At 41.4% G+C, this 27,571-nt stretch overlaps 1 protein-coding gene across 4 annotated transcripts in view; it reads right to left on the bottom strand.

Annotated features, from left to right (window-relative positions):
• KLHL29 (kelch like family member 29) overlaps positions 1 to 27,571 on the bottom strand; it is a 387,440-nt gene that overhangs the window by 135,180 nt on the left and 224,689 nt on the right. For 3 of the 4 annotated variants that reach the window (XM_063150912.1, XM_063150913.1, XM_063150914.1), the window contains 3 exons: positions 9,602 to 9,715; positions 2,226 to 2,367; positions 940 to 1,488 (listed from right to left, as the gene is read on the bottom strand). In XM_063150912.1, the coding sequence (XP_063006982.1) occupies positions 940 to 1,488; positions 2,226 to 2,367; positions 9,602 to 9,715 (805 nt within the window). The remainder of the gene's footprint in view (positions 1 to 939; positions 1,489 to 2,225; positions 2,368 to 9,601; positions 9,716 to 27,571) is intronic. The other variant, XM_063150915.1, reaches the window with a different exon arrangement.

Below are 27,571 nucleotides of genomic sequence, written 5' to 3'. Positions count from 1 at the left end.
CCAATCATTTTTAATAGAGATTCCTTGTCTTTAATTCAGAGCTACACAACAGAACTTAATAGCTTGTGGCAAATAAATAATTTACACATGGATTGTGTCTGAATAGAAATGCATACATAAAATATCACAGACTTAATGAAGGTGCTGTTTTTTTACAAAATCAATTTAATTGATTTTGCTGATAGGTCTGCATTAATATTTTTGGAAGCTCCATTTTGCTTCACCTGTACACGTGGCCCAATCGTGATTCGTAAGGGAGGAAGGGAAAACTCTCCAAATGCAATTAGAAACTTGTAACACAGAGAGCATTGGTAGTTTTGAAGCGTCTGGGGTAAGACACTCGGAAATAACACTCCACTGTGACCTGGTAGAGGGGCTCATTTACAAAGTACTCCTCAGAAAAGGTCAGAACGCTCATGACTATTCAGTCATGTGTTTTGCAGCATTTGAGCCCAGTGAAGATGGTAATGAAGAGTTTTCCCCTTAACGCTGAACATGTTGGGCTGTTGAGCTGCAGTCAGCTTTGACTTATGTTTGGCCTGAGCTCCTACCAGAGTGGGGAGAAGACAAGGGCTGGACAAGGAGGTTGTTGTGGCAGATGCACAACTGCAGCCAGGAGAACAGTGGTTGGATGGAAACTTAACATGGGGTGTATTTCACAGGGAGAGGCATGGGATGATGGCTGCTTTACCCTTGGGAACACCAGCTTATCTGATGGGCCTGAAAGCTGTTTTTCACTGCTTTTCGCCCACAGCCTGTCGTACCTCCTGCTAACACGTTGCTTTTTGTCGTCAGTAACTCACAGAAGCTCTGCATTTTAGAAAAGTGCGTAGGCAGCCGCCGTAGCCGGCGGGCCCACAGAGAGCGGCCGGGACGCCGAGGGTCAGCCGCCGCCCGCCCCTGCTGCGCGCCCGAGGGGACCGAGCTGGCCCGCCTTACCTTTGGGGTGCCAGGGGTCCGTGAACTCGTACTTCCCCACGCCGATCGTCCGCAGCATCTGCACCCCGTTGGTGTTGTCCGGGCCGCCCGCCGCGGCCGCGTTGGGGGGCAGCGGGGCGGCCGCCTGCCCGTTGGTGGTGGGCGCGTTGCTGGGCAGGGCGGCCGAGGGCAGGGCCGGCGGCGGCGGCGGCAGCATGGGGCAGGCCAGGTGGCCATTGCCCACCGCGCCGGGGCCTGGGTGGGCCACTGGGCCCACGCCGCTCATGGAGGGCATGCTGAGGGGCTGGCTGTTGGTGTACAATGGCTGGCTCTGGAGGTTGACCACCATGTTGCTGAGGGGCTGGGAGGGCTGCGGCTGGAGCTGGTAGTGGCCCGGCATCAGCGGGAGCTGGGGGGTGACGTGCGGCGGGAGGGAGGGTGTGACGCCGATGACGGGGGCCTGGACGTTGGCGGCCGGGCTGAAGGTGGGTGGCTGTGTCATCCCATAGGAGTGCGTGATGAGGGCGGGCTGGCTGCCCGCTGCCACCGTGGTGACCCAGGGCGCTGCACCTGCGGCACGAAGGAAGGCCGGCAATGACGGTGGGCTCGGCATGGGGGAGAACAGACATCAACACCCTCATCCTTCCCCTCCCGCACTCGTGGACAGCACTGACACGCCCTGCTGCACTACACCTAATGCAGTTTGGGATCTGGAGCCCTTCCCAAGCAGTAAGTGCGTAAAATTGCTGCAGCGATGTGAGCACAATTGTTAAAATACTCATCAGGTGACACGCGGCATGTTTGCGGTTTTATGTATTTCGCACTTTATGCAGCTTAAGCACACGCTTCCAGGAAAATTAACCTCTTTCCCTGCTGTGCTTTCACGGCTCCCTGACAAACACTCTGTGTGTATAATAATGGTGCTCCAGCCACTACAAAGACATTGTAATTAGGCGTCTGGCATAGTAGCACAATGTATGATATGTGTCTGGAAGCTGGAAATCATTTCAGGTAGTTCTGGACATAAAAGAAGTCTTAAAGTATTACAGAGTGCCTTTCCCTCCAGTGAAGGCAGAAAAGGATAAAAAAAACCCCACTCTAATGAACTTGCAGCATCTTAATACATTTGTATCAGCCCCAGCACAGAAGAAACTTGAGGGGTCTTTACAATGAGGGAAAACCCCTGCTAAAGAATAAAGAAAGGGCTCACAATGAAGTCTAATTTACAGAGGTAAATGGAGATAGTGCATTGAATTTGCTTTGAACGATTTTCCCTGGTAGAATTACAAATAAGATTAGAGACATACCTGGGTTTTCATTCTCCCTCATCTGTTTAGATGGAGGCTCATCAGTGTCCCAGGGCGTGGACTGATTGATGGGTGTCTGTCCCCACCTGACGCTTGTTGCAAGTCCTTGAGGCTGATTTTCAGTCTTGGAAATGCAAGGTGTCTACCAGAGAGAAAGAAAAATACAGAATAAAAATGTTTTGACTATTGGGGTTAATTATGGTTCCTCATAACTAGTAGCTTGCTTGTTTGTTACAGTCCAAGAGGATATCCTAAGATCTTTAAATATCATTCATTTGGGGGTTGGACTACATGATCTCCAACAATTCTGTGATTTTGTGATTCTGTGATTGTCCTCCTGGCTTGCATGAGATGTCTGTATGGAAATACAATATATTCGAAAAAAAATTGCTTCTGGAAATTTAATAGATCTACCTTAAAAAATCCACAACAAACTAGTATTTTCAGAAATAAGTCACTTCATTTGCCATAAAAATAAAAAAAAACCCAACAAACAACAACCCAGATATGGTAATATCTACTCAGTGGCAGCTACATAAAATGGAACAATCTTCTGTTTGCTCAATTTCTTCCAAAAATAGCGAGTTTTGTTTAGCAGGAGGTAGAACAAGAGAGACTTATTTACAACTGTAGGACAAATTACTGTAGAACAGTAAAGAGAAGTCTTCGCATTTACTGTCTATCAACCCTTGAAATTGAATGCCAATAAAAAAAAGCATAACGTCACTGGCTGCTAAAGTGGGTATGTTGGCAGGTCTTCAGAGAGGTTAAAATAACTGTAAAGGAGGGGAAGGATTTGGGCTGAATAATCATCAAAGCAGACATGATCTGAAAGAGATCTCTTGATGAAGAAACTATCACATGGATTTAAATGCTACACCAGACCCCTGCTGCAATTTCAGGGGGCCTTCCCAAACAATCACGCCTTTGCTGAAGAAAAGGCTTCTAGAAAACAAGGGTGCTCCAACAGGTCTCGTTTATTTAAGTCTGCTGTGTATTTCATTGCTGGAAGATTAAAAGTTTTTTGTTTTGTTTTGTTTTTACTGGTGTCAGAACCTCTAAACCAAGCAAACGGAACCAGCTGCCTATTGCTGAATGAGTATTGAGGAGTGAAGCCATAAAGAACAGGAGACCAGTCTGAGTGATTGCTTGTTTGCCTCGCATCTGGGAAGTAATTTAGCTCAGAGATGGGGGTACAGCAGCTCCATAAATGCCCTGGGTCACACTGTACCAATGAAATCTCTGTCAACACCAGCAGCCTGTTCACCCATCACCAGTACCTCAATCAACGCATGAAAGGAAGTTATTAGCAAACCCATTTATGCCCTCTGCAAATACATGCACACCTTCCCCAAGCCAATCTGTCATTCTTCCTCTCTGCAAACCCACCAGAGGCACCTGCTTCCTCCTGCCCGCCCTCCTTCCCCACCAGCACCCCCACAAGCACCTGCCCTGCTCCAGCGTTCCCCCCTTCACCCAAGAGCCTCTGATCTCTCCTGACACCCACACCCTTTTCTACCTGCGCTTTATCCTCTGCGGGCTCCTGGACTCAGGAGTTGTGTGTGCAAACCTCAATAGACGACCAAGGTTTTGCTGCGCTGCCCTCTTTGCTCCCAGAAGCCACAATGGGAATATTTCCCCCACTAGACATGCTATACTTTGTTAAATGCAGAGGTTCACAGGGAAATGTGATTTTAATATATATTTTCCTGAAATTGTTTTTTTTATTTTCAAAAGTCATGAATTTATTATTTTCCATCGTTTAGGGGTTATGTTTTTTGGTTTTTTAATGTAATTTCTCTGGATTTTTTTTCTATTTTATTTGCACCAAGGACAATGATAATCTGGTTTTAGATTCACATTTACTTCTGTCCCCACCATTCTGACTACCTCTATAACTTTTGCAATTGAAATAATAATGAGTCAGAAAAGACATAAAGAGAGAACATGCAGACAGTCAAGAGCTTTAAGAGCTCTGGTCTATTCATGGTGAAGAAAGGGCAGGAGGGGAAGAAATAAGTCTCGGTTTTGAAATGCTTTCTATTTATAAATTGTCCTGAGAAAATGATTAATATGAATACCTTTAGCTTTTACATTGTACAAGGTCTTTGACACAAAAGGATATAACACTGCTGGTGGTTTACCAGTTCATTTTAGCAGTATCCCTTTGGGTCTAGCTAAACTGTTTAACAGCAGCCAAAGCACTCTGCAGTAGAAAAATAAATAAATAAATGAATATATACATAAATAAAGAAAAAACCCACCACCATTCTCTGCCTATATATCAACTAAAATATGCCCCCCAGAAATACCAATATTTATTCCAAAGCAAAGCTTTAAAAAATGTACATTCACTATAGAGAAATGGGCATTTTTAGAAACCAAAAGGAGGATTCATGACTCAAATCACACCCTGTGTGCTCCACGTGTGGCATCGGTGTGTTGCATTTCTTTGTTGTATCAACTGGGTCTTACCCAGTGGGTTTGAAATATACAGCTGTCATTATTGTGAGGCATTGTCAAGACAGGCAGCATCTTGTTTAACTTTGTTACATTCCCAAGCTGCTTTAAAACTGTGTTGATACAAAATAAGAAAAAAAAATTTCCTCTACCTTAAATAATACAGAATGACACACATGCGACAATTTTAAAAGAACCTGTATGTTTTGTCCAGAATGGGTAAGAAGGAAGTACAGTTCTGCTAAATCCTACAAAAGATCCAGTTGCTTATTTTGGAACTTGTTTTCCAAAAACCCTAGAGCACCACACCAGACAACACATGTGAAAGTGGTAAAGTCTGCAGCCAAAACTAGATCTAAAGTCCATACTTTGAGCATTAAAAAAGAGGAAGGAGGTTATCAGGTTTGCCATCAATAAATGCTTCTCCTTCACTTTCACTAAATGACCAATTTTATTTTATTAAACATGCTCACAAATCCTGCTTCTTAGAGGCTCAGTGGATTTAAACATACAAATCCAGTAAGTTGCTTTCAAACTGCACTCCTGAACTTGTGTTCGTTTGATCAGAAAGTGCCAGAGATGAGTTGGTATGAAATCACAACACACATCCATGAAACACAGACAGTAATGGCGGTGGAAAGAGAGGAACAGCTCACTGAACTTCCTTTTAAAATGTATACATACTTCTGGTCTCTGATCTAATTTCTGCTTTATTTTTCTTAATACATGAAGGGTTACATTACAAGTGCTGTATGTCTCTGATCTGATTGCAGCAATTACCCATTTGCGTCTCTGGAAAGTGAAATTATTTCCAGCGTTATCAAACAAAGGAACTTTCTGTCCATTCGCTCAGGCCCACGACAGTGCTCTATTTGATGCTTTTAATGTACAACACAAATGACCAAAAAATGGCCTGTATTATGCTAGTTGTGCAGGGGGAAGAGCTGTGTTCCATTAGTGATCCACAGACTTCACAGAAACTAATTGTACTATGTTACACTTTTATCTTTAGCTTTCATGTCAGATGCTTGTTTGAATTAAACATGGAACACATGAAAAAAGGAAATGCATTACAAAATCTACTGGGTATACATCTCTGCCAAAAGTCTATTTACATGAAACGACCAAAAGGTTTCTAAAAGGTCTGTTAAAACCTGGCTAGTCAACAGCAGCATTGGCTAGTTAATTGCCTGAAATTCCTGGCAGACTACAAAGACTACTTAAGGAATCATCAGCATCTTTCTAGCACCTGTAAAATGTTCGATTTGGGCTCTTTGTCATGGATAGAGTACCCCAAAATAAAATCTCAGGATTTTTTTCCCTCTTTAGTTGAAGCCACCATTAAGAACCAATAAAAACGTTCAGCTGAAGTCTGCATTTCACCACCTGCCACTTTGAACTCCAGAAGGGAGCAGTCTCCCAGTTGTAAGGAAATTAACTGCAATACAGATGTACAGGCAGAAGAGAGCAAGACAGAACAATTCTGGAATTACATGAGACTAACACAGACAAGTTGCCAGACTGTCAATTTTTTGCAGCTCAAGCAGTCATAAACCATGGCCCATAGGCAACAGTAATTGTTGTACAGCTGGTCGACTGAACCTTATTATATTAAAACATTAAAACCTTCAGATTCATGAGGCTTTTCAGAATATCTACAAGAAAGTTCATGAGTTCACAGCCATCAGATGATGTTAAAGATTGGGAATTAGTGATTTGGTCTATACAGCATCATGGCTGTATACGGCTACTCTTAGGTGTTGAGGAAGCATAGCTACAACTAAGTCTGACTTTAAGCCCTAAGCTTTACAAATCTGTAATGAAATAAGATCTAAATGTCTAGTAAGACCTTTTTTACATCAGTAGAAACATAAAATCTATTGTACTACCAAGAGCATCAAAGAGTATGCTAGTGGACTTAAAGAACTCAACATAATAAACACAAAAATCCAACAACAAAAATTCCAGTAGAATCTTCCCCAGGTTCAACACCACCAAGCACCTCCTGGAAAGGACTTACAAACACATTTTAGCAAATTCCCCAGAGCTTGTGGAACCACTGACATACATCCTGCTATGGCTCAGTGTGTTAAGTCCTATTCTAACAGTTTCGTGAGCAAAAACAAACTAATCTGGAAAGAGAGATACTATTTGTGATTCCCAGCAATCAAAACTGTTTTAATAAGGCATTCATTTAAAGTGATGGATGAGAAGTAGCGAATCTCTGTCCCAATTTTCCAAAAAAGATTGGGAATGGCAGCTTAATACCAAGGTAATGTATCCAATATGCAACCCAGTCTATTTTTCTTCCCATTGAAAATAAAAAGGTTGAGGAGCATGCATGCACAGAGGCAAACATTCCCTCCCACAGATTCAGGTTTTATGGCCTGTTATGGGTAAAAGCAACTTCAGTTTAATGAGGGAATTCCTTTTAAGGCCGTTCTCTATGCCTCTAACTGGTAATGACTGGTGGCCCTGGTTGGGTTTGAAGTCTGAATGTGTCTGATGCACTAAAAAGTTCAGTGGTCTCTGCACCAAAGAGTTTATGGTCTAATTTGTAGTTCACACTGTTAAATATTGCATGAATCAGGTATTATTTGTAGGTGTGCATGTAAAATCTGACCATACAGGGATAAATCTTTATATGGAGCAAATTCCTACACGGTGCTGGACAGGACCCAAGTATATTTCTGAGTTTAGTCCATGGCCAAAGTAGCTCTTAAGGATGGAAGCAGAGCTTTTAAAGATGCACTGATGACAGCAATATCTCCCTAGCACTGGCTGTGTGGCTGGGCTACAGAAATTAAACTGTTGTTTTAAGAGATGAATGTACTGTAACATATTAAAAACCTAAGAGATATTGACAGGCCAGCATATAAGAGGAACAGAAAGAACAGCCCTGCAGTAAAACCTCATTCAAGGACTTGCTCATGGGTGGAGAAAAGAACTCATCTACCTTACAGTTCCCATCACCAGGCAATTCTGTGATGACACAGCGTTGTTTTTCTCTTCCCAAAACTAATGTGGGAGCCGCAAGAAAGAGAGTAATACAGTTAACTCATAGGAAAAATGTTACTACCCTGCATAAAAGACAAAAGAAGTCTAAGTTCCCTCTTGAGCAGACAGAATAATTCAATACTTAGACTCCTTAAACACCATCCAGCGAGGAGCCACCAGTCAGGGCGAACTCCGGAGCACCATGCACAGACCAGAGACACATGGCTCAGCAGTGGGGTAAAGTCTTCACTTTGCAGCAGATTTAAAAACACTCCCCGCCTCAAGGTTAATGATACAGGCATGGAGAAACCCATGAGTGCAGCGGGCCCACATCCCTGTCATGCATGCATTCCACCCCTTGACCAAACTGGGGTAGTTCGGTAGAGGTTGCAAAGGAAGTAAAGGTCTGATCCGTGTCCAGGCCAAGAACTTCTCTAGTGTGAACTTGTTCTCTGAAAAACCATTAAGGAAACAGTGACACAGTGAGCATCAATGCACATGAGCTTGGAACACTGATCGTGCGATTAACACATGAATAGCTGGTGGCTTTTCCAAGACTCATTAATCAAGGAGCAAAGAAATTTGTTGATACAAGAAGAGACATGCATACTTTTTCCATCACATGCAATTGGACTATAACCCAACCGGCTTAATTCCAGAAAATTGACAGCCTAAGCGAGCCTTCTTGAGCTCTTCTGGCCAGGCAGCCTGGTTGCATGGCGGTGATCCTTCCTTGAGCTGGGACAACTCTTAAGAAGGCTCCTTGAGATAGCGAGACCTTTAACCAATGGCTGATATGTCAGGAACCTAAATTAATACTAATGAAACATTACTAATTCATGTAGCTACTCAATATTAATTATTATCAACTTATTATAGATCATTCCATTAGATGTAATTGTTGTCCAAGTCTGAAACCTTGATTGGATCTAACTGTACCAAGGCTCTATAAGGAGTTTAGAATGCAAGCGGGTCCACTCTGAACTTTGTGACTCAACAGAAGACTCTTCCTCACTCTTTGTGTTTCTTTCATTAGATATAGACGTTTGTCTGAGACTCAGACTGGACCTGGCTGCACCTAAGTTCCACCATGTTGTACCTCATGACTCATCAGGAGAGTCTTCCTTACCATTTTCCATCTCCAGTCGCTGTGCAAAACATTCTGCCTTGATTCTAACTCAGTTGCATTTGTGCCCTTCTTCCATGCAGTAATTAATAAGGTGAACCTCACCATCAAACTTACTTAACCTTTGTAAGCCACTGTTAAACTTTGTTAAATTCCACTGAACTTATTGAACAAATTAAACATATTGCTGCTTCTCTCTTGAGTGAGGTGCATTCCACATATTCACAGGAGTTCCAGACGAGCACAGCATCAGCACCTTTACCCAGCCCTGATCCTGGCTCCACGCAGAGCACAGCTTCTCACCACTCAGTTTGGGAGTTGATAAGAAGGCACATGTATGAGCATGTCCAGCTTCTTCCCAACACCAAAATCAACCCAAACTTTCTGGGACCGAGCCTTGGCTACTCTGATAAATAAGAAAGCTCAAATTCCCTCGCTTTGACAATGCAATGGAAGATAACTCCATACTGGGAAAGGGTCAGCTGCTTCTCTCTCATCAAGTTTTTCTAAGGCTCACATCCACATTACCTGCAGGTTTGTGAAGGAAAGAGAAGGAATGAGATTATGGAAAAGAACAGAGAAAGATGGGATAGAAAAGGGTTGTGAATTGACCACAGGTGGTGTCTACCTCTTTCTCATGGCTGACTGCCCAGTACAACCACCGCTCTCACACCAGTGCTCCAATCATTAGCTAGGAATGAATGCAGGACCATGAAATGACAAGAAGTGCTTCATAAATGCTACTTTGTATTCTGTCTTGGCAAATTGCACCAGCAGAGGCTCAGGTACTCACCCAGCTGCCTTCATTTCTCAGCGAGAACATCAGGGAACGGAGCTGAGGTATCGAACCAAGGTCCCGGCTGCGACACTTGCTGCTCCAGGACACCAGGGACATCAGCGCACGACACTGGGTTCGAGCACAGAAGCCCCACTTTAGCCTGAGCAGAACCTCCTCTACTAACACGGTCTGCATGCAGATCAACCCCAAATCAGAGCAAAGCTACGAACGCAAAATCATCTCACGACGGAGGAGAAAACGCGCGGCACGGGGAACAACGCGACAGCTACAGAGAACATGCACTGCGCAACGCGAGAGGGCTCTCAGAGATCCTGCAGGCATCCCATGGCACGGGCACATAAATCCACTTCATCATAAGTGCTTTTTGTCAGAGGGCTTAAGGAAATATGGGCAGTAATGGAGTAAGTGCTTGTCAGACCAGAATCCCAAGGGTGCACAAAGGATGTTGCCCTTATGTACTGGCAAAGCTACTGAAGAAGAACCTAAAGGCTGACTTCTTGAAAACGAAACATTTATCTTGAATGCAAATGCTGGCCATTGGTAGGCTCAGAAGTCACTCCATATGGCATTTTCATGCCAAATTTCCCATGGAATTCTTTTAATTATCCAAACAGGACCCCAAATTTCATTCTGGATGAGGGCCTGAAGCATCAGAAAGAAAGAGAGGAATACTTAAGAAGCAAAATGCCCCAATCCCAGCAGTAAGTTACTGCTCTAAAAGTTCCTTTTTCTTGCATTGGATGCCAACATTCTACATTCAAGCCCTCTGAACTCAGTATTTCAATTGCAGTACACAGTCCGTGGCAGGAAAGTGCATGTTCTCTGCCTACACAGCAGGCACATAAAAAGAAAGGGGAAAAAAAAAGAAAACCAATATAAGCCTGTGAGTGTTGAACAGTGCTGCGTGATATTAGTGATTTATTAACTTGGCTTGATCAATAAGGCTATCACCAAGGGCACATTTAGTTTGCACATATATTTCACTTTCTAACAAGCACTTTTGTGTGCTCACTTTAGTTTCCATAATCTGATCCAGGTTTCAGGAAGCTTTCTTTAAGGGAGAACAGAGAATTCTTTTTCTAAAAAAAGGATCAAAGTATACTCAGTCAACTCTCAAACAAAAGGACAGACAGTACTGTAGAAACAGCATGCTTACCTTTCACAGCAAAAAGAAAAATAAGCCTATAGGTTGGGGTTTATCACTGCCTTAAGTTCACCAATACCAATTAAGCTATTAAATTGTGGCTGAATTTAGATCACAGCAATTAAAAATTTCAACTTTCTTCGAGTGTCTTCCATCAGTAACATGCTAATTTAATGCATAATTTAAACTCTGCTGTCCTTTAATTCAGCATTTGTAAATAATTAAAAAAAGAACTAAAAATCCTTTTGCACTTACAAAGCTGACCCCCTCCCCCTTTTGCTACTGCAAAACAAAAAAGACTTTTCAATCAAGAATTTATTTAATTTTTTATATCTGAAAGTAAAAGCCATAAAAAAGATGAGAAACTGATTTACAAGATAGAACAATTAGCTCTGGGATATGTACATTAAGACTAATAAATTTCACATCATATTTTAAGAAGTGGAGGAGGAATCCCAGATATATTAGACTTTATTCAAATTCTATTGAAATGTTCAATTAAGAGCATCTTAGAAAGGTAAGTTATGCAGGCACTAAAATTAAGATGTGAAAAACGGCATTAGAGTGCTATTTCTCTCAGACACTATACACTTTAATAATCCATCCCTTTTTCTACATCCAAGATAACATCGAAAATCTGGGTATTCTTGTAATTGCTCTGGTCTTGTTAAATTTTTTTTTGTGTAGAGGAAACACAAATGTATTTCACAGTGAAAAACACTACAATAATATACTGCATTCCCTTTTAATCCAAAATCACAGATCTCAATGATTCTTATTAAAACTTTTTTCCTCTGCTATAAAGACATTTTCCTCTGTGTGGACAGATGAAAATGCCCTTTAAGATTCAAACAAGTTTGTGCAAAACCAGCTCGAACCCATCAATATCCCATTGGTTCCTAAAAGAATCTAAACATTCCCCAAGCTCTTCTGACCAGACATGACTGGCAGATGCTTTTTGGGAATGAGGTCTCAAGACACAACCCTATTTCCATTCAGATTCAGAGCTTTATTAACACAGGAACTTCAGTGCAGGATCAGGCAGTGAGGTAGACATTTAATTTGATTTACAACAGACTGCTAATATATGTTTTTTCTGGAAACACAGTGACTGTTTTGTTCAATTCTTCTGCTCTGTAGGTTTTACATTAAAGCGTTCCTGCTTGTTTTGTTTCTGTATCTCTGTGCTACCAATAGGAAGCTGCCCAGTTCTCCTGTTTTCTTTCAGCAGAACAGGTTCGTGGACTAGCATGACTGCCTCAGGTGCCTCAACCACCATCCTTCTAAAAGATTTATGGCAAACACATTGCATCCCAAGATATAAATCTACCAAATGGCTATTAGACATACTTTGCTGTCCACAGCCACATGATTTAAAGCAAAACTGATAATGGTATAGCTTGGTCTAGCATTACTGGTACACCTGTCAGAATTGTGCTACATCACCGCACATTTTTTCCAGATACCTCATTCTCATTTTGGGTGTGAATCGGAAGATCCTTTAGTATTACTGTGTTCACAGCAACTTGTGATGCTAAACACTCCTTTGTCATCCAAGGATAAATGGGTACCATCAAGATTAGGCTCTACTTACATCTCCTTCATTCATATACATTCCTTTACTTTTTATTCTTTTAAGATTAAATTATTCTAAGCATCTAGTCCAATTTGAGCCATTGGACTAATTAAGAAGAGGAAATCCAGCACGGATGCAAGTTTGGCCAAAGACTTTTCTGTTTTTGAAAACGCCCTGTTATATATCTTTAAAAGAAAATTCATGTTACGAAAAGTATAAAACCTCACACTCTCTTTTCTCCCAGGAAGTTAACACAAAGTAAACCACCTCTAAAAATAATCTGCCGCTCAAGAAATGTCAAGGTGACAGGGAGAGGGAGAAAAGGCTTATTGTGAGCACTAAATAACACAGGTTAGTTCTGTAAGCCATGAAGGGAAGGACAGACTAAAATTAAACGACCTTTGGTAGGGATACCTCACCTACAACAGCAAGTCGTTATCTGATCTTCCTAATTCTCCTCCTCCGCTGCTGCAGGTCATGGTCCATCAGAAGCTGCTATTCCTGCTAGGATGGGTGCAGGGCAGACAGTGCCCTTGCATTCCCCCTGGATGGACTGCCAGGGAGGCCAGCCTGGGGTCACTGCAGGTAATACCCCTGAAGAGGCAGCCTGTCCCCTGCTGAACTTGCTGTGGCCTTCAGAAGAGCAAGGGGAGTTCAAGCAGTTCTTGTACAACCTTTGCCTCCAGAATACAAACTGAGCCTTGGTTTGTTGTAATAAAGGTTCAGTTAGAACACAAATCTATCAATATCTAACAGTGCAGATCAAAATGGCCAACTTTGGTCACAGCTATTGATCAGAGTGAGAGAAGAAGCAAAATGGGACCACACACCTACTCTGAAAAAAACCCCAATAGGTATGCTTTGCACACAACAGGTGGAAATCAAAGTTATCTTTGTTGAGAATCCACCATCTCCTTTCTGCCCATACCACAGTTTTTGGAGTGACTGTCAGCTGACTGGCTCTACCAGATTTTCCAGATGTTATTAGAATAAAGCACATAGCCATATTTTGGTTTTTAGTGATGATTCTGTGCCAAATTCAAACATAGATCACATGCTGAGTTTCTTAAAATCACAGAGTTAACAAGAAAGTTGAGCCATTAAGCAAGATCTTCCACCAAACACACCTGTCTCAGAAAGGGTCACAGAATTTGTGACATTTAGATGCTTTGAGAGGAGATATGAAGTTGCACTGAATGATAACTGTAGGTCCCTTCTGACTTAACTAATTCTTTTCTATTCTATTCTATTCTATTCATAATTAAATAAGCATATGTACATAGATATTTCTGTATGTCTTTCCCTTTCTACTACTGAGCTGTGGATGCTATAAAAAAGTTCATAATCTTTTTCTAAAAGTAGTCCAAGCTTCATATACTGGGGAAGAAAAACAAGAGGTAAAAGCTAACAGACTCACTGAGGGCCTGCTTTTCTAATACTGCATTTGATTAATTATATGATTTACTTTCAATGACTGCTTCAATCAATCCTGATCAAATTAACAAAGACAATGATCAGAAATACCAGACTAAAACACAATACAAATTATTTGGTTCCAGGGGATCCAATCAAAGGAAACAGGATTAAATTAACCAGTGATCGGATTAAGGAAAAGTTGCTGTATAAAGTCAGAAATGTATTAGTACTTCAGGCCATTTGCTGTGTCTGTAGGTTGCCATTTCCTGCTCTTTACCTGGAGTTCTCAATACACTTTAAACAAAATTGAGTTTTCTAGGTATTACAAAGGTAATGTGGAAGAAATAAAATAAAATAAAATAAAATAAAATAAAATAAAATAAAATAAAATAAAATAAAATAAAATAAAATAAAATAAAATAAAATAAAATAAAATAAAATAAAATAAAATAAAATAAAATAATAAAATAAAGTAAAAAACAGAATAGTTATTATATTACTACTATTTCACAGTAGCATAGTATATGGGGGTCTGCCACAGTAGGCATCCTTTAAAGAAAATATACACCTTCATACACCCTCCTTCCCCAGGAGTCTGTACCTCAAGGAGTTTCTATGTGCACTACACAGAGATCAAAACATGACAGAGTATCAGGATACAATCAAAAAGACAGAAAAACCCATTTAATTCTACAACGTTAGTAAAGTACAAAGATGAAAAAGCTACTGTTCAACAAGGAGCATTAATGAAAGTTGCCAGTGATACAGCTGAAAATGTAGTTCTTACCTAAAAATGAAAGTAAATACAAGTATCACAGGAGAAATACTTCTATTTGCTGTGTACTAAGCTGAACCTTGAGCAGCTGACAAGGTCCTACAGCACTGAACAGAGATTTACTTTCAAATGCCTTGGGCTCAGGCTGGTTCAACTGGACCAGTCAGCGCCGAGCTGCAAAGGGACTTTGTGTCCAATGTGAGGCAAAAGAAAGGCTGGGGACATCAGGAGCCAGCTCACTTGGAAGTAATTCAGAAAATATAAATGCTGAGTTACAGACTGAAACCAGACTCAATTCCGGCCCTCGTTTTCTGCTAAAAGATTCACTTAATAGATAAATGAGGGATGTAGAGAGGTAATCCCTAAGGACTGTTAATAAAGCTACTTTAGAATGCTGGCACGCTGTGCTGCTTGTAAATCCTGGCCCCCCATGCTGCACGGGATGAGGAAGGACACTGGACTGGATGTGCTGCTCACATGGCAGCAGTCCTCAGCAGCACAGAGACAGAAGAAACCTACACTGCCACTGATCCCACTGTGCACATTAGGGGCCAAAGCAGAGGGTTCACTCATCTTTCAAAAATGGTAAGAAAAGGAGCTGCTGTAATCTGAACAAAAACAAAAGGCAAAGCAGGTGTAAGCAGGTCAGATCCTAACGAACAAATCCAAATATTTGTCTCTTATGAAAGTATTCAGGAACTGTACGGGAAGACTCCTTCACTATCACCTGGTACAGTGCCACTTCCATCTCTAAGTATGTTCTGTTGGTAACTGCCAGCAGGCATCACGCCCATCCAGTCACCTGAAAGGACTTTGGCACTTGTGATGGCCCCAGGACTTTCCTTGCATGCAGGGAACAGACCAAGCTGAGTGTTGTGGTAGCTGACCTGAGTGTGAGATGGTCTTTGTCCGAAATGAAACCACAGGAGATATGAGACAACAACTGCTGGTCAGCAAGGCAGATATTCACCCATGGGATCTGGTTTGTATGGCCATGGCCACGTGTCCTTTCCTTGCAGCTCACTATTTACACCAGGTATTTGTGCTGAAGGACTCTCCTTGCAAGACTGAACATTGGATGAACTGCTTTACTTCCTGAGCTTGAGAAAGTATTTAGGGAAACATCCATCTCTCCTTTCCCACAACTTAAGGGGCTTAATATTTTGTCTTTGTTTTCAGCTATGACAGTGAGTAAATTTTAAAGCATCAGCTCTTCTCAGCCAAAAGACATTTGCCACTATGATTAAGAATGTATTATCTTGTCTCTTCTGTCCCCTTAAAGAGTAACTTATTTTTATGTATGGCTTTTTCTCATGCTGTGCATTGCTACACTCTTTTTTCAATCTCATCGCAATTTTTTTCAAGAGTATTCTCAGTTTCATTTTCTTACTTTATTTTCCTCGTGTCTCTGTCTCTCTCTTCACCATTTCTATCATGCTCTCTTCTAAGTGAAATCAGAACCCAATTATACTCCTGTTAGAACTGAACTTTCAAATCCATCATGTGCTAGTGGGCTCAAAATTAGGCAAATAAATTCCCTCAACCCTACAAATTAAATTGAATCTTTGCATATGTTCTTTTAAGAGCACAAAGATGTCAAGTATTCACCCAGCTGTCACAAAATATGATAAGCAGGCTCTTTGAATTCATATAGATTTTCTAAATCGTTTGTCAGATTTAACCGAAATGCTAATGGATCCAAAAGTAAATTCTAATCTATCCTAAATATCTGGTTATTATTACTATTACAGTAGGACTTGGAATTATCAGTTGAGGATCAGGGCACAATCTCTATGCATTTCATACACAAAGACAAACATCATCATAAAACTTTCTCAAGTTTTGTTTTATCTCATTATTTTACAACAGCCTCCTCATAGCTATACTCAATTTCATTTAAGAACAAAAGTACCAGCAGCTTGTAATGTGTTGGCTGTTGAAACCTGGATCTTACATTTGGTAAAGCCAGCAATTGTCTCCCAAATGCAGAGTCTGAATTAAAAAAGCTGTCATGCAGGTCGGGCATTGCTCAGGTTTCATTCTGGTCAAAGCTCATGATGGAAAAGGAGCAGAGCCAGATCAGCCTCAGCAAAAGGATGGGCACCTGCACAGAGCTGCTGATGCCAGGGGGTTGGACATTCCACAGCGCACCTGCACCTGCTCTGTGGGGGGCCAGCACTTCCCAAACGAGCAGGACTTGCTGTCCTGGCACCAAACACCTGTACAGGACTTCTCTAGGGGCCAACCCAACACACTCAGGGAACCTGTGATGGGGTGAATGTATCCTGGGAGTTGTTCTCTCCATATATCCTGGCTGCTTGTCCAAAAACCTATTAGGGCACTGCTTTAAGCGGGAGGGCAGCAGATCCTGGCTGTCAGTGATAATCCACTGCCAAAATCAATATGGTTGGCAAGCTTGCCTCACAGATATTTACGATCAAAGAGCACATTTCCCAGGAATGTGTTGTCAGTCCCATTGTCTTGGCCCAGATTCAACTCCAGTAATTACATTCCAGCCCACCTAATATTCCCCTCTTGCTTTGAGGAGCTCTCTCATCCAGTCCCACACTGTTTCACTGCATCATGGCCACATTCAGCACCAAGCTGGACACATGAAGACAGCTTTCCCTGTTCACATTTTATACAGCAGGTGCTGCTTAAAAAAGCTTTGTGATTCCTAAAGAGGTGAGAAGTGTAAGATACTCTTGTTGCTGTTATTTAAATATTTTTTTTTTGCCTCTGGAACTAGCAGTCTAGAGACATATTTTAATTTCCTTCTCTTTCATGAGTAAATTTTTACATTGCAATTATTTACCAAAGGTTGAACTAGGTAGGTCTCAAATTTGCTTTCTTTTTTTTTTTTTTTTTATTTCACTAATAAAAGTAAAATAGCTATAAAATGTGATTGTCTAAAGCTTTTCAATACCAAGCTTGAGGGAGTTCAAGCCCTTTCAGAACTAGCCAGGAGAGCTAACTCCACCGGCAAACTAAAAACCTGCCTTTCTCAGTGGAATAAAATTCCTGTTTACAGCTGTATAGGGCATAAAATGAGAGGCTTTAAACTTGTGACATTTCCATGTCTAGAAAAGCTGTCACACACCCAGCACAGCATCTTAACTTGAGATGTAGGCCCAGGGACATCAGTAGCATTATCTGAACTGGAAGAGTACCAGAGGGAAAGAACGGTGTATCTAAAAACCTCCCCACATCTTTTTTATATTCAGAAAACAGGTGTTTCCCCCTATGGAAAGAGAGCTCTATTTCCAGCTGTATGTGCTTCCAATCTTGCTTCTCAAAAACATCTTGGTAGTGCTCAACTGACCAACTCCTTCCCATTAGAATTTTTCTTGAGGAAGATCTCTGAATGCACGAAGTGAGAGAAAGCACTGGGTTTAAATGTTTTTTAAAAATATTTTCAAGACTAAACAACTGTTGGAAGCTGCTCTGAGCCAGAAACTGGTCAGACCAATGCTGTAAACACGGTTTTGTGGACAAAGGAAGGTGTGCTACATACAAGTCATCATCAGTCGCCTTTGTCTGCATTCCCTGCACTCCTCTGCCTTCCCAAAGGGACCATTTGGAGTGTTTAAACAACTGCAGTTTTAAATAGACACCCTTAAGCATATTTTGCATTAAAATGTATAAAGAGTGCCAAACAAAACAAGCCCAGCAGAAAATAAAAACCAGAAAAGTATGCATCTGAGAAAGACTAATAAAGTATGAGTGCATGAATGTATTCTGGAACATTTGCATGTGTCAGAGGGAGTGGAAAGGAGGTGAGCATGATGAGAAAACAAGAGATGAAACACAAAGTGACAGGAAAAAAGCACTGGTTTGGGAAAAAAAGAAGCAAGGAGGGAAAAGATTTTCTTGCAGATAGGCAAAACCTCTGTGTACAACATGGGGGGAATTTTTTAAGACTGAGCTTTCATCCACTAACATCAATAGGGTTATTATAACTAACTTGGCAAGATCTAGGGGCAGCAGCTAAACAGTGTAATACAGGTACCTAATTTTGGTGTCATGTCTACTTTTCTCTGTCGGCTCTGTTAGAAGCTGCAGTCTGGCAGCCCTGGATAACAAGTGGTCTAAATTACTCATCACTCTCCGGATGGTAGGAGCCATTGTAAACTCTCTGACTGTGCCCTGTGTGCACTGCAGCAGAACCAGAGGGAAAAAGGGAAAAAAAATGACAAAGAACATCACCCAGCTATATTACAAGGAGAAGAAAGAAATTCAGGAACTCTATGAAGAGAATGATGACCTAAACCAAAGAAGATGGGATATTGGAAGTTAAATTATCTGTGCAGAGAAGCTGAATGTAAAAAGATTCAAAGGAAAATACAGTCTATGTAGCTGCAGTCTAGTGCATCTACAGGGAAAAAAGCCAACTTTGTCCCCCTGCAAAAAACCCTAGAATAAACTAAAGGGAGTACATAGGAAGGAGGGACATTTTTTTGTTTTGAAGTATCTAGTTCCTAATTTAATCTTAATCCACTCTGACATTTATCCTCATGGATAATTCAGTATACAAATTTAAGGCAGAAAAAGAATCTATAAAAATAATAAAATAAGAGCTGCTTGCAAGGACAGTATCAGCAAAAATTGCCCTTGGGTAAAAATAGTTTCTACTGCTTTGTGTCCCTTTCAGCTTCAGGCAATGTACCAAGATCCCAGGAACTACTTCTTTTCCCCTTGTGCAATCATTTGTGGCTCTCATCCAGTCTCTGATTATGCTAATTGTATTTGATGGAATTTGTATGTACTCTCCTTCGCTCTCGTCTCAGCTGAACATACACAAGATGCATTTTTAATTTTTAACTCTTCAAAAATAAATATATAACACAACTTTCTCCCCAAGGTTGTGTAAAAGTCAACGTTATTACTACTTCTAAACAGCAAATATACAGCCTTTATTACTAGCAAAACAAATAACCCCTTCTATATTAATATGTTGCAACAAAGCTTTTAGTTAGTGTGAGAGGAATGTCATAATGTAAGAGTTTGCATAACACAGTCTGATCATGTCACCTAGACACAATTCCGTTTGCATTAAATTAAATCCACAATCATAAGAAGTGCAACTTTAATATAAAGAAACAGGCAAGTTGGCTAGATCAAGAGCCTACATCATTCTGAGAGACACTCAAAACCAGAGAGACGGTGAGCTGTTGTAAAACCATTCCCAAGGGTTAGCGATAAAGCCCAAGACTTAAATTCCTGAATAAATTACTTCTTTTTTTCCCTTTAAAAAGCATTCTTTACCAAATTGCTAAACATCAAAACCCACAGGATTTTGCTGAGACAAAACCAGATGACCTTAATGGCCTCAATTGTAGTTCCTTGACTGTCTTCAAGATCCCAAAAGCAGCAGTGGCTGGGTTATTTCATACTTCATGGAGCTCCTCTGAACCTCTAAATTATTCTTTCATTTTACAAACTGGAAGCTAAAGAAAAATGTAAATGCAAGAGTAAAGGACTTCCTTCCTCTTCTAAATCAAAACAGGACTGGGTTTCCAGTCTTTATTTAAGTGAATTTTAGTGTAAAATGCCCAGTGGGCTATCCTGTGCACCACAGCTCCACTTTTCCACAGCTAAAGCCTCCCCATACCCGAGTCCCTCCTCAGGGACAGGACACTGACCTCCCAGAGCACCTCAGTGTGGGACCATCCAGGCTGACCACCACAGCTGGCCCTGCCTCCTAGGGCCACACTTCTGGGGTAGGCAGGTGTCTTCAATAACACAGGGAAGCACTGCAGGGATTTCTGTAATTGCCAAGGCAGAGAGGGCTCTTCATTTCTGCCCAAGTCCAGAGAGATGGAGTTAGGGTGGCCAAACCTGAAGCCTGACAACCCAGAGGTACCTAAAGGCCCTTGAAAGTCAGACTTAGAGAGTTTGTTACCTCCAAAAATGGGACATGGGGGCATTGAAATATCAGCAGAAATGAGGCAGGAGATGCAAATTGTTCAGGGGGTTTGGGCACATTCCCTTCTGCCTCCCAGCCCCAATATCCGTACATGCCCACAAGATTTGGTTGAAGTCTGAAGGAAGCAGGAGTCAGCCATCACCCTGCTCATACTAGAGCTTTGAGCAAGTGTTTTTGTTATTGTCCAGGCATCTGATGTGCCTGTGCACATTACTGGTGTAAATATGAGTCCTGGAGGCTGGGTCCCCAGCCACTCACAGTTATGGACCCTGACAGGAGTAGTCAGCCCTCCTGAGATGGGCTCCTTGAGCTGTTTGATAGGAGTGAGAGCTCTCTGCACGTCAGAATCTGCCATGTGAATCTCTCTGTGGTGGAATTGGCTCTTTTCCTCAGTCTGTTTCTTCATTCTCCACCCTTGTACAATGAACTGATTGTCAACCACTTCTCTTGCAAGGGTGGCTGCACTTCACTGGTAAAATGTATATCATTTATTTGGAGGTCAGAATAAAAGTAACTCTATTAAACAAAAAAATAATAAAAAAAAACAACCCCCAAAAAAACCAAACAGAAAGAGAATCTTCAGAACTCTTGCCATCCCTGACATACTCTTAGAACACAATACCACAGCAGCTAAAACACATAAATCATCCAAAATAACAGAAACACTTCTCTCCACCTCATGTCTGCTGTTACCTAAAGTCTTTGTGATTCTTTAGGCACAGTTGTTATATACATGCAAATTTTAATTAAGGGAAAACTTGCCTGAATACTAGATAAAATTATGTGTTGTATCATATATTTGAAGAGCAATGCATCATTCAAATAGATTATTCAACGGATATTTCCGAACTTCTATAGAAGTGTTTAGCTAATGCAAAAAAGAAAGATTAATTGAATAATTTATTTGATGGACAACAGCATTATTCATTAAATACATTATTCAACCAGTAGTATTCAAGCAATACTGATTAATTAAAATGAGAGAGACAATTGCTTTTAAGTACAACTCATTCAGATCCCAGTTTTGGCTCCATTAAAAAAAGGGTTTTGCAGAGCACTGTCTCAGTGAGACTGTAGATGGTGCAGATTTTCTTTGTGCTGAAGGAGCCCATGTCCTGAATCACAGTGTCCTTGACCAAATTTATCTGCATGACTGTGGTAGGATTTGCACCTCTTAATGAATTGCCTGCCTATACTGGGGTTGGATTTGACCATCCTCAGCAGCGGAGGTATTTTAGCACACGGAATAGATTAAATGAGATTATTTAATTTGCAACCTGCAGAGAAGGTCCAGCTTGCTAACTGCTTCTGCTATGCTCTTCTTGGGAGTTTTCAGATATGAGAAAGAAGTAATCTGGCAGCCCCTTTGCTACTTGGTTTCCCAAGTGTTTTGCATACACTCTTCCATCCCACAACTAAGACCTCCAATTACCTGATAAAGGCCCAGCAGTGTCCTTACCCAGGCTGGTGACATGCCATGCCTATGTCCCGTGGTGCTGCAGGACTGCAGAGCATTCCAAGCATCACCTTCCCAAGCTGCTGTGTCACCAGCCATGTCCCCAGCACAGCCCATGCTGCTCTGCCCTGCCAATGGGCCCCACTGGGACAAGTCAGTGAAACCACCTGTGCTTCAGACACATCAGCTGCTGCTACATCAGCACAAGCAGTTTAGCAAGTTCCATTCAGCAAGGAGCAATGAAGAACATCAGGCCTTAAGAGCAAAAGGATGACAACAGACGAGTCCACCAGATCGTGGGAAAAGGCAAACACCGTAACTTTAGTCCCAAATAATTACCTCCTAGCAGCACACAAAAATGGAAAAATTCTCATTCCCCACAGATGAGAATACCACCATCTGAATAAAACCAGCCTCATGATCGTGACAGAAGGCACATTTAACATAGTCTGCACATGACAAGGAATATATATCGTGCTAGGACTTTATAGACATAATAAACCCTTGTTAAGTGCCCACCAAATGCACCGTGGAGAAGGCAGCCATAAAAATTGGCAAATAAAGACCCTCTTAAAGTTTAGCAAGCTTCTAAAAATATTTTACTATTTAACCCAGTATATCCCCTACTACAAGGGGGTTCTAGGACAATTTTCAGGGAACAAGGCTCAAAACAGTGCGAGAAGAGTTAGGATCACACTGACTAAGTATTAACTGAAACAAGTTTGCTAGCCTAATTAACCCTACTATTTTAAGTAGAGTCTCTTTTAATGATTCAAGACACATTTCCACTCTAATCCCCTACTCCCGTTTGGAAGGAAACAGATGAATGCGATGAAATGCAATGAAGATGATAAATTCATGCCACTCGAAAAGTGGCAAATGACATTTACTGGTCTCTCAGTTCCCATTTCATGATTGATATGGAACTATAAACAAGAAAATAAGTACTGTTAAAAATCTTTCTATACAGTGGCAAGCAGGGTTTTAATGGTGGCTTGCCTGTGCTTATTAACAAGCCATGGCAGTTGCTGCACACTGATCAGTAACTGCGTGAGAGCTCAGCCTACTGTGGAAGTCCTGAGTCTATGTACTTTCAATTTTAGAGCATAACCATCATACGCTCCACAAACCAATGAAATTTCTAATAATACAAACCAATGATGTGTTAAATTGAGACACTTCTAGCCTGAATGCCAAAAACTTCACTATGATTTAAAGGATCTGCGCTTACCTTTCTCTATCAATTTACTGTTAATTTGCTACCACTGGAGCAATTTACAAAAAGGAAAAAAAAAAAAGGCAACATTTTATTTAATTTCTAATACCAATCCTGGTCATTTCCAATATACACTCAAATGCCATTTATTGTACAAAATGCAATATAGTCATTCAAGAGGAATAAGAGATGCAATGAGAAGTGCTGGGGGGGAGCAGTCAAAAAGAAATCACTCTGCAAAATATCTGCATTTAGAAATAGGTGGCAATCCTCACTGCTCCCCTTAGAAGAGGCTGAGGCATTAACAAAAGTTTAGGTCATAAATGTTTGGCTGTTTCAATTATACCAGACATTCTATATTTTGTTTATTATTTATTACACACTTTTACTGCTGTGCTGTTTATTATCAAATTGTAGCTTCACAGATAATCTGTATCAAACAATATGTCAATGGCCTATGAAAATATGGGGTTTCCTAAAGGTGCCTGCCACCTTATTTCACCCCAACTTCTCAAGACAGAACCTAACCATTTATTTATGATTCTGTTTGTACTTTACACCAAAATCAGACATACACCAGGTTTTTCCTCCCCCCAGGATCTTGTTCCCACTTCCTACTCAGATACTAAGATATATTGTAATGACCTTGCATGAATCACATTGACGTCATGCAGGCTAGTCCGTGGAATAATTATGAAAATACTGTTCAATTTCTGTCTCCAGGGGCTCTCTAAAAGTCCCTTAAAATCTTTGCCACGTCTTTACACAGGCAGATAGTGGTAGGACAAGGGGGAATGGCTTCAAAATAAAAGTAGAAAGATTTAGATTAGATGTTAGGAAGAAATTCTTCCCTGTGAGGACAGCGAGACATTGGAGCAGGCTGACCAAAGAAGCTGTGGCTGCCCCATCCCTGGAAATGTTCAAGGCCAGGTTGGATGGGGCTTTGAGCAACCTGATCTAGTAAAAGGTGCCCCTGCCCACAGCTGGGGGCTTGGAACTTGATGTTCTTTAAGGTCTCTTCACTCCAACCCATTCTATGATTCTAAGATCTTTCCCCTCTCCAACTGGCTTCTGGAGTAAGTAAAAGGTCACAGCTTCAAAAAGAATGGAAACTGCTCAGGGTGAATTCGGGCACCTTAATACAGAACATTTAAAATTGACTTTGCCATTAAACTACTGTTTGGCCAGGTGAGATGTGGCCTTCAGCAAAGCAGGATACACTGAAACCACTGTAATCCTCTGTGCAGCAGTTGCACTGCAGAGCAATTTCAGAAACTCCAAACTTTGCTGCTAGACAACAGCAGAGCATAGCCCAAGCCAAACCAATCCCTAGCAGAAACCTGGTGAACGCAGCAGCTCTACCAAGTACAGATCTGACCCTCGGGGTTCAGGTACAAGGTTAGAAATTGATAAGGTAATTGTCCAACATCAGAGCCTGCAGTAAAAGCAGTTGCAACAATTAAATGTTAACTTTTTATATTGAAGGACAGCAGGAAAAAAACCTCACCCATCATCATCTCCTCCTGCCCTCCAGCTGGCTCGGTATCATCACACCCTGACTACCTTGTTATGTGCCAAATTCAGTGCACAGTGGAGAGAAAGGGCAACGAAAGATCTCAGACCTCATTTGTGAGCAGAAGGCTCTAAGCACTCAGGTTGCCTTATGGACATAGTACTTAATAAGCTACCCTGGAATGCTGCTCCATGTGTCCTTGGTTCAACACCCACTCCCTGCGCTGCTGGGAAGTCCATTAGAGCAGCACAATTTACTGCAAGAAGGAATCTGCAGGAACTGTGGCCCTGGACACAAAAGAGCAGAAGAGACTTTAAAATACATCCTGCTCTGCCCCAAAGTCAGTGTTAAGCATTTTACATGGCTACTGGAGGTGTTCTTAAATATGATTTTTGTCCTGTGGTTTACAAAATGATAGCATAACTTAAGATGGAAGGGTCACTTTAAGGCTGTTTGGTCCAACCTCCTGCTTAAAGCAGGGCCAATCTCCAAGACAGATCAGGTTGCTCAGGGCTTTGCCCAGTGGAGTCTGGAATATCTCCAAGGATGGAGATGCTACACCTTCTTTAGCCAGCCTGCTCCAATATTAGACCACCTAATTTTGTTTTAAGCAACTGATTGAAATTTCCCTTGCTGCAGCTTGTGACTGTTGTCTCTTCTCCTCCTGCTGTGCTCCTCTGAGAAGAGTCTGCCCCTGTCAGACCCCTAGAAAACTCCCACGAGCCAGTCACCAACTTTACGCCATGATCACAACCATGCAAGACTTGTCCTCCAGTTAACTTTTCACCCACCTTACAATATACCACCTACCCAAAATCTAGAAATAACAGCCCCAATTTGCATACAAGGATATTATGTGAGACCTGTCAAAAGCCTTGCTCAGGTCACAGTGACTGTCTCTGCTCTCTCCTTGTCTGGTCCAGTGTTCTTCTACCATGGATACTAATTTAATTCTCCAAACTCTGGCATTAGGAATGGAGCCAGGAAGACCTGAGAGCAGAGCTTTCTTGGATGTAGTGCCCGATACTCATGCACCGAGAGTATGTCCTTGTGTAAGAGTTTCTTGGGCAAAATCTGAGATTAGTCTGGGCTTGATGAGCTCCTTGATTTCTAAGAACAGAACACCATCTGAAGAGACAAAACTACTGGTGTTTATATCTAAGGAAAGGCACTATTTATCCGCTGCCTTCTGAACAGAAATAAGCACTAAGGGACACAAACCTTTCAGCAAATCACTTGAGTATGGGGTAATGTGGTGAAAGCCCTGTATCACTTGGTCACATCTATACCATGGGAAATGTGGGCACTAAGGCATAAACATCCTTTATGTCTTTTATCTCCATCATGCCATTTCTTTGGCACTGCTAAGGTGCAACCCCTGTGGGACTCTAGGGGAAAGCAGGGCTAGGACAGAGTTGGAGAAATCAAAACAGGAAAAAAAATGCATAACAGGCTCTTTAAAACAAAGGAGTCTATGGCTATGAATGACAGGGATGAGTTTAGGTGACATTACCTGATCTTTCATGAGTTTTGGATGCTCCACAATTCAATTGAAGGCTTCCCTACTCCTTTCAAGAGGAGATACCTTTTGGTTTCCAATGCTGTTTGCCACTTCTGCACACACCTCTGTATTTATGCATGCAAATGTACCCTAATAAGCCACCCTTTTCTACAGCAGATATTCCTTCTTTGTCACTTATAAACTTGCAACTACCTAAGTATTGATTCCTGACCAATTTCTCACTATTATACACAACAGTTGTGATGCCTGTATTGCTTTTACCAACTGCCAAACTTTTCTCTGGAAACAAAAGGATTTAGAGACACAAATAACAGTCACTGGCTGCAAAGTCTTAACTGTACCTAATATTTTCTTGTCTTTCTTTTTTTTTTGAACACGAACAAATGACTTCTTTCAGGCAGGGAGGTGATGCTGACTGCCTACTGTAAACTTTGATTCAACAAGTTTAACTGCATGCTCTGCCTCCAGCTAAATGGTGAGATTTTTTTCACAAGCTTCAGCATTCCAGATGTCAATGTTTGTGTTTCGACACACATTCTGACAGATGAAAGTTTAGTCACAGAAGAATAAACTTCTTAAATGGCTTTAGTTGTGTCATGAGCCACAAGATTTGCCACTAAAAGAGTTTCTCTTCTATAAAAATAATACCAGTAAAAATGCTGAGAAACAAACTGTTGGTTGCAATACAGTTCAACATCGCTTTCAGGTTTTTTTTTAAACTTAAAAGTGCTTTTCATCTGCAATGAAATTTTCATCCATCATACATCCCCCCGAAGTCATACAATCATTAAGGTTGGAAAAGACCTGCAAGATGGAGTCCAGCCATTAACCCAGCTGTGTTTACCACTAAACCACATCCCCAAGTGCCACATCCAAGCACTTTCTGAACATTCCCAGGGATGGTGATTTCACCACTTCCATGGGCAGCCTACTCCAATCCCTAACCATGCTTTAAGTGAATAAATTTTTTCCTAATACCCAATCTTAACCTTCTCTGGTGCAACCTGAGGCCACTTCCTCTCATCCTGTCACTTACTGTGGAGAAGAGACCAACACACACCTGGCTATGACCTCCTTCTAGGGAGCTGTAGATAAAGTCCCCCTGAGACTCCTTTTCTCCAAAATTTCAAAGTGACTTTGAAATAAGGTCAGCCACACATATCACTGGAAAAAAAATCTTAACATTTTTTAAAAGAGGAAAGAAAAGTCCTTATTTTCCAATGTCTTTTTGTGTTAACTCTTTTTGTTACCCCCTCTAAAGAAAGCTATGGAGGAACATGTGTGTCTTGCTCTAGCAGTGATAACTGTGATGCAGAAACAGAAAATATCCAGCACTTCAGCAGAAATACCTTGGGATGTTTCTTTGAATACCTTTCACACCTGTTCCATCAAATACTTTTCATCCCATTTAAAACAGAAA

This window comes from Melospiza melodia, chromosome 3 (assembly GCF_035770615.1).
Source record: "Melospiza melodia melodia isolate bMelMel2 chromosome 3, bMelMel2.pri, whole genome shotgun sequence".
Classification (NCBI taxonomy): Eukaryota; Metazoa; Chordata; class Aves; order Passeriformes; family Passerellidae; genus Melospiza; species Melospiza melodia.
Note: the sequence above shows the minus strand (reverse complement) of the source record. Positions and strands in the feature narration are given on the sequence as shown.